Raw genomic sequence first — 16,108 nt, forward strand, 5'->3', positions numbered from 1 at the left:
CATCCTTTACGGTCTTAATTCTCCTTCTCTTTGAGTGTCACATAGAGAGTAGAGCCTCATACTGGTGACATTCAGCATATCATTCACAGACAGATCTGACAATGATGATGTGGGTGATAATCCTAAGAGGAATGGAGATGAGGGGGAAGCACAGTGTGAGATATGTGGGTGAAGCTTAAAGTTGATAATGTTTCAGCTTCTCTGGGCCCCACAGAAAGAGGCCTCCTACTGTCCCCTTCAGAATGTGACCCCTCTGTGTGTCATCCACACCCAGTATTCCACATTTGGATTTGAAAACACATCCAAAGATTTTCAACTACGGCTGATGTTTTCACGTGATGGAAAGGCTGCCCTCGGAGCAAACATCTGTGCGGAGATGGATGGTGTTGGTGCTTCTAACCTTGGTGATATTAGCACATGAAAGGTAGAGAGACTGCAGGAGGGCCAATTTTACCTCTCATAGAGGCCCCTCCATTAGCCCCCCAACTTTTCGCAAACAGACACACACATGATGCTGCTGTTACACGGTGCATGTTGGTCACTTTCAACATCCGCTGCTCAAGCTGAATAATTTTGTCATAATTATGATTAATGTACTGCTGGGTCAATGGCAGTGTTAACGCACTTCACAACACTGACTGCCCCTCCTTCACACAATCAGCAGGTCATTTACAAATCATTACTTTGAGTTGCGGTAATGGCCAACAAGTCATTTGACACTAGAACAGCTACAAGTCTTCTAATGTTTCCCTTTGGGAGCGTGAACTTAGTGCACATGGCGCCCCAGGACAGTGGCCTGGTGTGGGGCAGGGGAGTTTAATGACAAAAGAAAAGAGAAGGAGGTTAAAAAAGAGCAGGAAAAATAGTGATTTTAAATAATTAAAAAGGTTGTCGACAAGCAGAAATCAAAGTCAGTAATGAAAAGACGGATCCGGTGCTAATGACTACACATAAAAAAGTCTGAAAAGTGCTCTGGTCAGCAAATTCCCAAACTAACTTGTCTACATGCCAGATAGCAGCAAGGTTTTCTGTTTGACTTACTTCCTACCAAACTCTGATTTTCTATATATATGCTATACATACTGTATAAAAAATAATCAAATGCTTTTTAACAGCAATCTTTAAGGAAAAATAATAATATCAATGAGATATTTTAGGATTTTTGAAGTGAGGTTCTCTTAAAGTACTATAATATTTTTCTGCAGCAGATAACTCTCACTGAATTTTTTTACATATTAATCCAACTAGATTGGGCCAAAGTTGACTTCCTACTATCTTAAAACAAGTTTGACCTCAAAAATGTTGTAGCAGTTTGCCTTGTAAACTGCTACAACATTCTCATTCCAAGGGCTACAAAAACCCATGTAGATTGTTGTATCTAGATACAACAATCTACATGGGTTTTTGTATTAAAAACCCAATATTTTGGGTAATTAGGCAACACTTACTTTGATGGCAAATGCTTTGCATGTTGTAACCTTCCTAATGGCCTAAGTCATTTTTCCAGAAGTGCCTTGTATTGCCTAAATCATGTTGTGGCCATAAATAGGGTTGATTTTTAAAAAACAAAAATCATTTTTGGCAAAAAAGGAAGGTGACAATATACTATTCTCAGTATACCTTTCACTGAGGCGCATAATCTTCCTCCATTTCCCAAGTAAATAATCCTTGGCATTTTTGTAAATAGCCAGCTAGTTAAACTGTGATTTTTGGTTCAGAGATTCAAAATTCGTATTTGAACCATAGTTTTCCTACCACTAGCCATTCCTAGATAACAGATTATTTAAAACTGCAAGTACAAAAGCAATACTCACAGGTGAGACATTCCTGTGTTTTGCTTTTAACTAGCTTTATATCACCTTTACAAAATACCATTGATTTCAGCCAACATCCTTCTATCCAAACAGCAAAACCTCTGGGTCTGCTATAAACTGTATATATTCTTAAACTATGGTGCAAATCTGAGTTTTAAAGCTGAAGCAGTGATGGGGGCAGGTGTAGTAAAAGTTGAGTCCTCCACTACCCACCATCCAGTACAGGAATCAGTAATCATGGGAACTTAACAGAGGTCAAAAAGAGGTCAGACATCGCTAACCAAAGCACCTCATTATAGGTGACATTTCTCAGAAGATGTGATAAATGTTGCGCCGCTCTGAAAAAATGTCTCAACAAAAGAAAAATGGGAACATCTGAATAATTAAAAAATATATTATGTTACGTATACAAAATCACAAATTACTGTTTACTTATTAAAAGTGGATTAAAATGTTTATTTGATTTAAATGAACTTCACAATGTGGAAAAGATTTACAGAAGCCTCTGGCTAAGGTCTAAAGCAATGTCAGTTTTCCTTTTTTTAGGACTTCAAGTCAAATTAATTTGATCATGAAATCCTTCCCTGTCTTTGCCCTATTGCTCTGTGTTGGAGTTTTAAACAGAGTACTAAGGGATTTGGAAGGAAAGACAAACATTCAACCGGAAAAAAGCAAAGATCAATCCAACATGACATCCAAGTGTCTGCCCGGCAGTAGCTGACCTTGTGCTCTGAGCTAATTGGAAACTGGGGTCAAAGAGAAAATGTCAGGTTTCCCAAAGGGAGCTCAGGAGTCAAAAGGAAAATTATTTCCTCCTTCCTTATGAAAATGTTTACTGCAGCACAAAGTGTTGTGCACATATCCAACAACACATTAGCTTTTTGAATAAAGATTTCATTATAAAGATATGAAAAGAGGAATTTTCTTCCACAAATTGCATTTTACAAAAGATATGAGTACATTTACAGCTTTTTTAAACAAGTTAATTATCTCCAAATGTGTGACATCCAGGCTTCAAAGTTTTCCCAGGGATATTATTTCTGTGTTTATTTAATACCTTATGTGAAAATATGCTAAAATAGTGTACTCAACTTCTTGTCTGACAAGACAGACCTAAATTCTATTTAATTTATTCAGATATAATTTTTTATGACCATGTGTGCCTGAAATACTGTATGTACAGCACATGTAGCTACTTAAAATCTGACCTTGGTCAACATTACCATTTTGCTGTTTTTAATATAAACATACATATTTGAAAGCTATGTTCTGTGGGACCTTCTTGAAATGGCTTTTTATGACCCCCATTTCCCCCTTCCACACATGAACACACAGACACACTAATATTTTACATTTCCATGGTTTAAATTCATGATGAATAACTGATAAGTAGAGTTTCATTGACAGAACATCTGGGAGCTCTTGCAGCTAAAAACGGTGGGAATACGTGCCATAAGTTAGACTATCACAGATACTCACCACGTCCCTCATTATATTGTCATTCTTTCCATATCACACGACAGATCTTTCTTCATTTTTCAAGGTGTCAAATTTTCCCCCAACATTGTGGTTAAACTCTAAATCCCAGCAGAATTTTGAAGAATATACTGGATATGGATTTCATCTGTCTTCTTATGTCTTGCTCATTCCTGAGCCATTATCTCTTTCCAAAAACGATGTGCTTGTGTCTGGTTCTTTGGTTTTCTGAATATTTTCTAAAATCTTTTGCAATTCTGTCAGTCACAAAACCCATCTACATACTGTTTGATGACATTGCCTCTGGTGAAAACACTGCTGCCAAAGGTTTTCAATTTAGAGTGTAGTCTGGGATCAGATATACCAGCTCAGCTGGCAAACATATGTAGACAGATTATTCTTTTTGATGACTTGAAGAATCTTTCAGTGTCGGTGTATGTCACCTTTTTATTCTTAAAAAATGTTGCCATGTCCCCATATATTTATTCTTGCTGCTTATGCTACTACCATCCTGTCAAAATGGTTTGATTATTACATTTACAAGATGATGTTTCCCCACAATCTGTAGGATTTCAATGCAAATGTGGAAGGTTTTGACACCTCAACCACATGTTTGAGCCTTACTGTGGAGAAGGAAACACATATCAGCTTATCATCTGCATGAAAAAATGCAGGTGAGGGGATTATTTTGAATAGATTTGTATGCATCACTGAGAATGGCATTTTGCACAATAATCATGATTCAGTACTTTCACATTCAGTCTATTAACTGATATGTACAGTTTGGAAATTTAGCACGAATACCCATCTTGTAGCTCGAATTCAATGAAAGTGCAGCTAATGCTGATCATCATCAGTATTAGCAAGGAACTTAAGAATTACATTTTTGGATGTGTGTGCTGGTTTTTTTCTTGGTGTTTATGTTTTTTCAGTGATTGCATGTTGTTGTAGCCTGGTAAAAACCAGCTCTTTGTACTGCATTTTGCTTCACATGGAGGGTCTGGGCTCTTGGCTTTTGAGAAACAATTGCTTCCTGTTGGCATAAACTATATTGAAATTCAAAATTTTATCCAATCTCTAATGTTTGCCTTACATGCATGTAATGCGTCAGGTCAACGATAACAAACTTACCAGAAATTGCCTCTTTGTCCTTCACTTCAAAGACAGAAGTGCTGATCCGAACGAGACAGCTGTTAATGTTAATTCAATATTTGGAAGAGTGGCCAACACAGATGGCTTCCTTCACTTCCTCCATTGCTAAAACTACAGGCAGACTATAATTCTCAAATAGCGTGGAAAATCGACGTCATCATTCACAACTTCTTCTGTTTGCTGATTGGCCCAATCAAAAATTGACTGGAGACAATTCATGTCAAGCGGAGAAAGCCTAGACAGTGCTGTAAGCGAGATTTTTTTTTTTTTCGAGTGGAATTGCAGGTTGACTGCATCTATCTTGCGCCTACTATGCAATAACATGCATGCTAAATTAAATGGTGTCTTCTAATGGTCCCCAGGTATGTGTGTATACATGATTGTTTGTCTTGTTTCCCTCTGAAGGGCTGGAGAATTGCTCAATGTACATCCCAGTTCTTGCCCACTGACCCAGATAGGCACCACCCACAGCATGCACAGTGTGACCATCCAAGAATAAGCAGGTATAGACAGGTATCATGGAGGAATGTATGATTTTTTAAATTTTTTTGAAGAGTATGCTTCAGCAACTTGAGATCCTTCTTATTGTAGAGTGTTAGGTCCTCATAGCAATACTTGACATTAATTATGTGTGGTGTGATTAGATTCTACTCTTAAAATGTGGATAGAATTTAAAATCCTCATGCAAATTCATTATGTGGATCCACATGGCTTGTAATGATAGGTAACCTGAGATTTCTTCTTCACCTCAGAAGTTTTGAACTTGATTAAAACAGTCAAAAAACCCACACTTTTATTATTCATAATGGCGCAGTGTACTTGAAACAACCCTTATGGACCTCTCAAAGATCCTGCAGAGACCATCCATGTCTTGACTGCTTTTCTCCTCTGTGATATGGTCTTAGTGCAGTGTGAAGGGGAGGCTGTCGTCTGCAAAAGCTAACTAGTAAACATCCTTTGGCAAAAACTCACTAAGTATATATTTAAATCCATATTTGCATAAGCAATTTATTTCACAAAAACAAATCCATATTTGTTGGAACAGATATGGACTTAAATATAAACTATTTTAAAATTTAACAATAGTATGTTTACTATGGACTTTTAGACTGGATTTTTATTTAAATTTTAGCTCTTTAAGGTACTATTTATCATCTACAACAATTCATCAAGCCACAAAGGATTACATTTTCAATAAGGGCTTGTCTCTCTCTACCAGTGGAGACTATGAGAGACACCATGGATGTCCAGATCTATAGTTTGTTTATTTAGGATCACTACCCAGTTAGCTTCACTTTCAAACTAGGCCCCGTGATGATGTCTGCCAAACATTTATATAATCACAATGTTCTGTTCCACTTCAGCAAATGTGATTTAGAGATGGATTAGTTTTTTTAAATACATCTCCTTAACTTTCCATAACATTTTGTTTTTTCAAGACTATCCTGCAGAAACATTAGTACATGGCACATTATATATGAATACAATGGTTATTAACGCTTTACACTTTGAAAATTGCTCAGGTGTATTTACCCTAGTATTTTCAGTTTAAAAGCATATTTGATGTGCTCATAAAATTGAAAGTTTAATCTTTTACACCCACACTTTACATTTCCTGAGGCTTTGAGAAACCAGTTTCAACACCTGCACAGTTTAACTGGTGGGTGGATGCATTGATCCTCACAGCACAATGAACACAACTTTTTTGTATTATATATATATATATATATATATTAAAGTGTTTCTGGGCGGTCTGCTCTCATTTGTCAGTACTGTAGTCATTTAGGATAAATCAAGATGTAGGTGATAAAAGGAAAATAACATGCAACTTTGTAATTATTAAAGTGAAATAATTGGAAGCAGTTTAAGTGAACAAATACAGGTGTTGACAATTTTGTTGTTAACCTTCCACAATTAACAGAAACTAAAAATCTTTGAAAAATCTAGAACTGACAAAAGTTTGTTACTCCCTTTAATATTTTTGCACTTCCAACAGGTTGCTTGGTCAGAGCAGACCTATGACTGTAGGATTAAGATGTGAGGGTCATTCAGGAATAGTGTTCTTCTTTCTCTGCCATTTTTTTAGCTGTATGCTTTGGGTTGTTATCCTGTTGGAGGACCTATGAACTGCATATAAGACAGCTTTCTGGTAGTGGGTGGGAAGCCTTGGAAATCTCCAGACTTCACTGTGCTCTGCAAAGATTAAAGATTCCTCATGCCAGACAAAGCATGGCCACACCAAAACAAAACCAAGCCCACCCCATGTTTATAGTTTACATAGTGTTTCTTACTCTGGAAGCTGATTTTTTTTCAGCTTTCATCTTCAATTTCTCACCAAAAAAGCACCAATTTTGTCTCATGAATCCAAAGATTTTTCTCCTAGAACTTTTGTGACATCTATTTCTTGCCAGGTTTTTTTTGTTGTTTTTCTGTCAATGGCAAAGCCCTCCTGGGTTTTCTTCACTGGAGCCCATTGTGGTTCATAATGTAATCCATGATGTGATCAGAAAATGACAAACCCCTCAAAAAGATTGACAGGGGAGATCCAAATTATAGAGCCCATTGTGTGCGCAAGTCGCTGAATCTTAACATCACTGTTTTGACCGGCAGCTTTCTGTGAGTTTAGTTCAAAGCAGCCTTTCAGTTCGGTGATTATGTCTAATTATTTTTCCAGTCTTGCCTGTTGGTATGGTGCTACTGTTTAACTCGCTATGGCTCAACCTGGACATCAATGCCAATTAGCTCCAAAATGGGCCACCACTTGCATCCCTTTATCTATCCTTTATGCTTCAGTCAGCACACAACCCTCACATCAAAATGCCCTCGGAGGGAAGTTAAAAGTTCATCTCTTTTAGCTCTAATGTTTTCCTAATAGCTGCTTGTTGAGTTAATAGTTAAATCACAGTCAGGATCCCAGTCTTTGCCTTTAATTTGGCCTTGCAAGGAGAGCCAAACACATGTTCTTACATAAAAGACTTAGTCTCTGACCTTTCCATACGGTAAAAATTCAGCAGCTGCACGTTGACACTGAATGTAAAGAGTGACCTAGATAAGGAGTGTTTTAGTTTCTGTGCTGTTGTGTGCAAGTGTAATTATGTAGCATGTACAGGAAATCACACATTAAAACTTTACAAAGATTTTCTCTTTTTTTTTTTTACTCAACAGATGTATACAAGTTTCACGATATAAAAAAGCTGCATGGCTCAGTTGTGAGAGTACAAGTCCTTCATTTTAAATGTTTAAACGTGTAAGAGTACAAAAATAAAACATTTGTATATCATTAATATTACATATGAGCAGGACAATTAAATGAATACATGGATGCATCTCCCAAATTTAACGTTTGCTGCAGCTAAACATTCAGTGACCAAAATAGAAAGAATATAAACTAAAAAAAAGACAGACGTAAATAGGCATGGTTAGAAAAGTTTTCTGTCAACACAGGAATACGTCACATTTAAAGTGCATCGCTACATGCGTGGCGGTTATAGATAGTCACATTCATGTACATTTTAGTACTGCTTTCTGTACAGCTCGCAGTGTTTCTCTCTGTGTTAATTGCCAGTGGAGAAACTGCTGCCAAACTGTTATGCATCATTGTTTAACACAAACCAAACGGAAATACAAAGGCTCCCAGATGTGACCAGGGATCACTGTGATTTGTTCTCCAGGCTTCTTGTTAACTGATTCAACTTTATAGTTCCAGTACATTTTAATTTATAGGCTGCTCAATTAAAACTTTTTGGAAACCAGATGTTTTTTTTGCTTTGTTTTGTTGTTTTGTCTTTTTATTTGCCATGAGTTAAGAAAAAATTACAAATGGATCAATTACATAATCGCAGTCAGAGTTCAGGAAATGCTCCATCTTTATAGGTCTCCAAAGTTCCATTAAAAACATTCAGAATTGAAATTTTTATTAGGATATTATGTACATTTTACGTTCAATCAAGGCGTAGCTGGCACCCACTGGAATTCCTTGGAGCCAATTAGCTTGTGTTTTTCTTTAGTTTTTTATTTTTGGATAAGGAGCAGCTCGTTCGTCACAAACCATCAGGATAAGCATGTTTACAATTACCTGTATTTCCTGGTTGACAAACACAGGAGATGTTGCGACATACATCCCTCATCTTTAAACACTCAGGGCCCAGTTTTTTTTGTTGTTCTTTAATGACAGACAGGCCAGAGGAACAACTGAATCTTAAAAAATATCTCTTTACTGTTAAATGGAAAGTCCAAAAATATATACAATGTATTTAGCAAAACATACACTCTAAAGATACACTAAAGATATTTGTTAAAAGTCGTGATGAAGAAGATAATTCCAGGAACTGCTGCTCATGAAGAGTTGGGAGATTCAATCCATGCAAAAAGGCTGCAGCAGAGCAGCTAACATAAGTGCTGTATGACATACCAGAAGATCTTTCGATTTATGTTTATATATGTGATGAAGGCCAAAATCCTCTGCAGTGACTCAGGAGAATCTCTTGCAGAAATGTTAGTTGGGCTGCTTGAATTTCTTCATCCTGGAACAGAAAAGAAAAATTAATATGAGTACAATGATTATAACTATAAGGCAAGTTTGTTTGTACATAATCATTTATACACAAGGTAATTTAAAAGTCTTGGTGAGGTAATAAAGACACAAAGATAAAGGAAATTACATTAAATTTACACACTGCATTACAAAAAGTGTTCAAATGCTACCTTAAAACAATTTCCAGGGAATTCTGGATCTGAGAAGTGTAGAAACTAAATGCTGCCACTTTGTGTTTTGTTGAATTCCTGAAAACACTGAATAAACCCGCGTCTGATGATCTGCTGCAGGATCTTTAAAGGTTCATATCTGGCAGCTGTGAAATGTATTTAAATCAAGGAGTGTATATATATATATATATACGTATATAGACCAGTGTAAAACACCACTTTCTCAGTGTTGGACAGGACTCCAGAAGCAGCATTTGGATGAGCTGGAATTGCCTAATCGATCATTCAACATGGACATGAAAATACATAACACTGCAAAATTCTAAACTCCTAAAAAAAAATTTGCCTGGAAATCCTTTCATCAGTAAATAAAAGTATGATTAATACAGTTTCTACACATCCTTTGTGGTTTTTAGCATCACTGAATTTAGTGAAATGCTTATTTCTAACCTTGTGTGCGTGCAAGTAACAAATTTATGACTTCCTGTGACCCATTTAATCATTGATATAATGGATACACTGACTCAGTGGATTGTGGTCGCATGGTGGATTTCTCCTGGTTTTACAGCCTTGAGGCTGGAGAGACTGATACAAACATTTAATGGAGTTATGGTGTGAATGATGACTGAGACAGCTTTTATCTCTGATGTCTACACATTCAAAAGAAAATTCTTACAACCATAAGCATAACCGAACACACATGGCATTAATACCAAAAACTATCAAAATGATTGTATTTGAAAATGGAAAGCAACACTGCCTACACTGCTGCTGCTAAAATAAAATATAATAATTTTGGTCTTTGATATTTGTGGATTACTTTGATACATGTGCACACTTGCAGTCACTCTTTAAAATCAGTTACCTGTTTCATCCCAATCAGTTTCTTTCTGAATTGGAAATTGGAAAAATCAAGACTTAAATTGTACATCGGTTACAGCGCCGCATTGTTTCTTATATCGAATATAAAACTGACATGATCTTCAAATGAAGAGCTTTTATTGTACTCCATAAACTGACCAAAGGGAGGGGATGCAGGAAGTGGGTGGTATACAGATATTGATTAATAGTGAGCCAAGAATTAAGCTTTGAGGTGCCTCTCAAAGAATTTAAAATTGACTTCTAAGCAATAAACACCAACTTGAAAATGAATATTTATTTTTGCAAGAAGCTGAATAAATCTTGTTCCAGACTGTCAAAAACAAAAAGCTGTCTCACTGTAAATCTATTTTTTTACTATTTTAAATTAAGAACAAAACATCTGGCATTTCAAACATGTTTTCATTAACATTTGAGTAGCGGCACGTTTGGTATTACGCTTTGACATAATATTAAATTTCTAAAAATGAATGTCACATTCAGCTGCAGAAAGTATTTAATAGCATATATTTTCAACTTGGGGTAGCTTTTTATTTAATGAAAAAAAAAAAGTAACAATTGTTTGTTTTAGTAGAGCAGCATAATGAATGAGGTTCAGGTTTGTGAATTTCTCACATTATAAAAAAGTTTATTCTTTTCTACTCCCCTTTGGCTAAATGTGTAATTGGAAACACATTAGGTTCTGATCTATTGCAAACAGGGAATGATCTGCTCTTTAAGCAAGCCGCTTTCTGTTATGCAGTCAGCAGTTCACACGTTGCAAATCGAGGTCTCAGAAATCACCCCTTAGCCAGCCTGACTGCAGAACTGTGAGTGCATCCGTCAAGTTATGGGTATAGTTAAATAGATGCAAGAGTGTGTTAGAGTTTTGCATTTTTTTCTGCTGTACATTTGACATTTTATTGGTTGCATTATGTTGTTCTGTTGATTTGTATGGTAAATGAGAGTAAAGTAATAAAATTGGTCAAATACTGTTTCTAAACACGTCTTATAAATTGATGTAGTGCAGTTTCTTTCCTAATAGTTGCAAACATGAACCCAAGAACACCATTGATTTTAAAGTTCATATTTCAGTTTACCGTCTAGAATAAAAGTATAAAACTGAAATGTTCTATTAATTAAATGACATGTCCAATTAGATGACTTTTCTTGTCATGTTGTTGTAACAAATTATTTGTTACAACATGAGGTCTTGAACTCAAAGAAGTGTTGCCTTCTGTAATAACTGAGACAAGTGTAATATTTTAACTCATTTCTCCTCCAGGAACAGCATTTTCCCCCATCAGATTCAACTAAATAAGATTTAGAAAGTGGGTGTCTTGTCCCTCATCAAACCACAGCTTTTGTGCTAAAGTGGAATTAGTTCATACTCCCACTTGGTCGTGTAGCTGCATGTTTTGAGTTTGAGCATTTGAAACCTGTCTTTCCAACAAAAATCTCTCAATGGCTTGTCCAGATGCGCATTTGTGTGTTTTCTGCTTTAAGTCTCCCAATTTGAAGTGAGTTAACGGCACATCAAATGAGCTACAAGTTAAACCTCAACAGCTGCAGACGGAAATGTGTATTGTGTTGCTGGTACTCACTTGGTGATGGCGTTCCTCAGATAATTCTTCAGCCACCGCATCTCTGGGTTCAAACACACCTCCTTGTTTGACTTCAGCTTGGCACTGATTGGAAAAAGAAAGATCTTTTTTGTTGTTTTTTTAAAAGCAAAAAGTAAAATAGTTATGCAAATCAAATCAGCATCAGCAGTGGGTATTTTATCAAACAGACTAAATTAACCAGTATTTTATCAAACAGACTAAATTAACCAGTATTTTATCAAACAGACTAAATTAACATGGTCTGGTTAGCTTGACCCAGGCAAATAAAAGGCTTTTTGCAGAAATTCCTGTGACCTGAGATAGTGTTAATAAATTAGGTTTGCTTATGCAGATTAAAGAAATTTGATTGAAATATCTCATGCAAAGTAAAGAAAATTGCCAAGATGAAGGACACATTTCTTTTTAAGCAAACTGGGTGATATTTAGGGGCTCACTTGCTCTTTATGTGGATTTATAAGACCTGCCAATAATTTTTAATACAGATGCACCAACACATTAGCACATCAGTAACATGTTGACTGGAATCAGTCAACTTACAGCTTGGCCCTTCCTGACTAGTTAGAATCTCATAAATCCAATTTTTTGGGATCAATGAACCATACCGGGTCATGCTAACAGGAACACACTTCACTTTTCTTGTTACGACTACTATTACCAATGTAAGATGACTCAATGTCAGCTAATGTCGATATCAGTAAGGTTTTTAAAGTCAATTCAAAGCACAGAGATGTAAGAAGCTTATCATCTTGAACTACTGTATTTGTATTATCTACATGTCAAGACTTGTCTGTATTTTATGTAGGCAGCAAAAGACCAAGACAGAGCAAGTATTACAGGAGATAACAATAAAGATGAATTGAGAAGAACAAAGGTGTTTTCTCTTGTGGAATGTGCTGGATTAAGACAATTTGGTAGCTTTTTGGAAACCTTTGGAAGCCTTAATGTAAGGATTTGCATTTCATCACAAAATAATCCTAATCACGCTTATTGCTAATTTAAGATAGAAACAACAGCTTAAAATATCAAGTGATGTTTAAGAAAAAGACACACTTTACAGCAAGTGATAAGCCACATTTTGGGTATCAATCACAAAGAAAACATGGTCAAACCCTCCTGCAAGTATAAATAATCAATGATGCCTCAAGAAAAGAAAGCTGGAACATTTTGGGGGGATGATTTTAGATTGAATCATCTAAAACTGATATTGGTAGTTTTGTCTGTACAAAACCAGAAATTACAAGCTACCTAAAAAACTGCTGTGTTTCTAGTATTTTCCTCTCAAATGATCTATGAAGGTCTTACTTGTTTAACAGATCATTTTGTGCTTTCAGTGCAATTTGCAGTTGTAAATAAATGGCCTACAAAAACTGTAAGAATTAACAAACCCCCCTTATTAATGTTTTCCTGCTAAAAGCCAACCTGCATATATTTCTGTCTAAATTTTCACCCCCAAACCTACTCTAAAGGATCACTTCCTGTGGATGCCTCAGTGAGCCAGTTGTACAAACGTTTCACTTTTTCTGAGTGTATGTGTGAGCGAGTGACAGAGGGGAGTGTGTGTGTGTACATATGCATGCGCAACTCCTTTCTCTGGCCTGTCACTTCTCCGAGATTGATGGTGAGAAATACCCGAAGACAAGACAAACTGACTGAGTTTTCATAGTGGAGTAAGAAAACTATTTGCCTTTGAACTCAACATTAATAATAATAATAATAAGAAGAAAAAAAATAAACCACTTACATCACTTGGAAGGGGCAGTTAGGAGTATGGAGGAATCTGAGCTCTCGGATAAAACTTTTCGGGAGGCTGTTAATGGTTGCACGGCAGTAGCATCGTTCCACCAGGCTGATGGGCTTTGCTGTGAAAGCAAAGGGGGACATAAGTCAGATGAGACAGAATTTAGAGGAAAGGATCTTTACAGCAAGTGATAAAAGATTAAACCATTGATTGTATCAGGAAACTTTAGATTATAAATGTCCTGTTGAAATGAAGAAAGAAGAAAAACATTTACTAGACCAATAGATAGCCTGAAGGTTATTCAGGACAAAAAAAGGAAAATCACTCTTTGATGGCCTAACAAGCTGAAGCAAGAGTGAAGCATTCTAATCGATGTCAGGCATCGTTCTGTTTAGATTTGAACTTCATTTTTACAGCTCATTACTTTTCCTCCTACGCGGTCACGAAATCTGCGTGATGACCACCTCTGAAAAACATTCAGTCTTCTCCATCACTGATCCATGTTTTGATTTCACGCAGAGGAAGCATCAAGATGCAAAAATGCAGAGGTCTTTGCGTAGTCTTGCACTGTGTGGTCTCTCTTGTGATAAAAGGGCATTCCGTTACAGCGTTAGGTTTCCTGTTTACGCGTAAACGTTCATGGCTGATCTACGTGAAAAAATAAATACAGCACGTTTCCTCAAATTTCCTTCATTTGGATGGAAAATTTTAATAATAAAATTATGTGAACTCCGCGCAGATGCGGTTGATGGAATTAAAAAGTACATGCTTTAATGACCTTTTGTCTGTATGCAAAGATTTGTTCAAACTAGCCACATTTCACGCCGCGGCGCAGCAAATGGTTGAATGTGTCACAACAGATTAAATCCTATGCAAATTATTTTTTACACCTGATCTAAGGGGTGCTACCAGGATAACAATAGAGTATCAGTCAACATACGGGATGACCGGTGACGCCGCGCTGGCTAGCGCTCGTACGTTTCACTTGTGCGTAATTAAAGAAAAACAAAGAGGACATGAGCTGATAAGATGTTGCTCAGTGACCAAACTGGGATTTGGCTTTCTCCTGCTGCCGCAGCCACATGTGTGGAGAGTTGGCGCTTTTACGCACGGCATAAATATGCACCTCTCCACGCTTGAGAAACCCACACGCTCATTAAATAAACAACTAAAAGTTAAAATAGGAATTAATGGTTCAGCATTATAAAAGCTGTACTAAACCTACACTTAAAAAGTGCGAAAAGCTGTGTGTTCACTTAACAGAAACGTGAATTCAATTACAATTTCTGTTTAACTTTTATAACAGCAACAATCCAACTGAAATTACACTTTTTGTTGCATTTCTATGCATTTTTAATTTCTACTATTTTGTGAACGTTTGTAATTAATCGAAAAAACTTGCAGATTCCTAATAAATTCAGCAAACTAATGATCAAACGGAACCTAATTAAGCAAACCGTACCTTCTGATGGAGGCGAGTATATCACCACTGTCAGTGCAGCCACGACGGCCAGTAGCTTCATATCCATGATTCTGCGTTAAAATCTCCGCGACCCGATCGTGTTCAGGGTAAAGTCCAGAGGAACTGTGGCAATGGGGGCTCTGGCGGAGAGCTAAATTACGCACCACAGTCAAGCCACACCGACAAAAGGAGACGACTTCCGGTAGATGTAAAAGTAAAAGTCACCAAACGGAACAGGTGGCGTAATGAAGGAACTATATCAAGATATCATAATGTGGAGTACCAGCAGAATAAGAGTGATTTACATGCTATTTTTGTATTAGGTGACCAGATTTAAAATGCATCTTGATGACAACCTTCTTTTCAGGGGAATGTAAAGTAGAGTTCGTAGCATATGTATTTAAGTGCAGTTGCTATTTGCTAAAAAAAAAATTAAATAAATAATGTAAATTAAATGAATAAAAAATGAAACACACTGAAAAATTTAAATACAAACCAGAAAAAAGGAAACTTCCAGAAAACGTACTTGAGTCATTGTGTTTAGATGAACTTCAGGATCCCAAAATAATTAAAATATTTAATTGTTATTGAATAAGACTTATAAGATGCTATCTCACTTTGATTGCTCTAAAACATAAAATGTGATGAACCAACAAACTGGCACCTATTAGCTCCAGGATAATAAATGACTAAATTGTTCTCAGTTTAAGTGAATTCCTAAAGAATTGGCTTAGTAAAACCGTGTTAAAATACTCCAATGTGTGCATGTGCCAGTATGGGTGTGGGTGCTTGCAGAATGTTGGTGTTTAAGGTGTTATTGGAGCATTAAACGGGATGCAGATGTTAGTCTTCAGATGTTTGTCTTTCATCTTCCTTTACAAATGGTTCACACTGCATGCTAAAGCGTGCATAATACGCTGCCTTGCAAAAGTATTCACACCTCCTCAACTTTTCTAGATTTAGTCAGGTCACAGTCACTCACTGCTGCAGGTTTCATATGAGACACAACCAACACGTGGCAGCACATAATTGCTAGGTGGAAGCTAAAAAGATTTTAAAATAAAATCCGAAACTTGTAGCAAGCATTTATACTTTGCCTCATTTACTCTGACAATCCTAAATCCAACCAAACACAACCAACTGCTTCCAGAAGTCAACTTATAAATAAAGTCCACCTGTCTCATATTTAACCTCAATATAAACAGAAGAGTTATCCGAAAGCCTCAGAAGTTTGTTAGAGGACGTTCTCTAACAAACTTGTGGTAAGATTTAAGAGATA

General features: G+C 36.5%; 1 protein-coding gene across 1 annotated transcript; it reads right to left on the minus strand.

Moving 5' to 3' along the window:
* Positions 1 to 7,574: 7,574 nt before the first annotated feature.
* cxcl12a (chemokine (C-X-C motif) ligand 12a (stromal cell-derived factor 1)) lies at positions 7,575 to 14,983 on the minus strand. Its single transcript, XM_028007553.1, has 4 exons — positions 14,830 to 14,983; positions 13,371 to 13,488; positions 11,609 to 11,692; positions 7,575 to 8,965 (listed from the first exon to the last, which is right to left on the minus strand). Exons 1-4 carry the CDS (start codon positions 14,894 to 14,896, stop codon positions 8,938 to 8,940), a joined length of 297 nt encoding a protein of 98 aa, XP_027863354.1. The 5' UTR covers positions 14,897 to 14,983; the 3' UTR covers positions 7,575 to 8,937.
* Positions 14,984 to 16,108: the final 1,125 nt, after the last annotated feature.

Source organism: Xiphophorus couchianus, chromosome 22, assembly GCF_001444195.1.
Source record: "Xiphophorus couchianus chromosome 22, X_couchianus-1.0, whole genome shotgun sequence".
NCBI lineage: Eukaryota > Metazoa > Chordata > Actinopteri > Cyprinodontiformes > Poeciliidae > Xiphophorus > Xiphophorus couchianus.

Coding starts and splice junctions, on each gene's coding strand:
- cxcl12a (XM_028007553.1), bottom strand. CDS start 14,896: ATGGATATGAAGCTACTGGCCGTCGTGGCTGCACTGACAGTGGTGATA. Junction 13,489..14,829: donor ATACTCGCCTCCATCAGAAG/GTACGGTTTGCT, acceptor TTGCTTTCACAG/CAAAGCCCATCAGCCTGGTG. Junction 11,693..13,370: donor AACTGCCCCTTCCAAGTGAT/GTAAGTGGTTTA, acceptor TTTTCCAATCAG/TGCCAAGCTGAAGTCAAACA.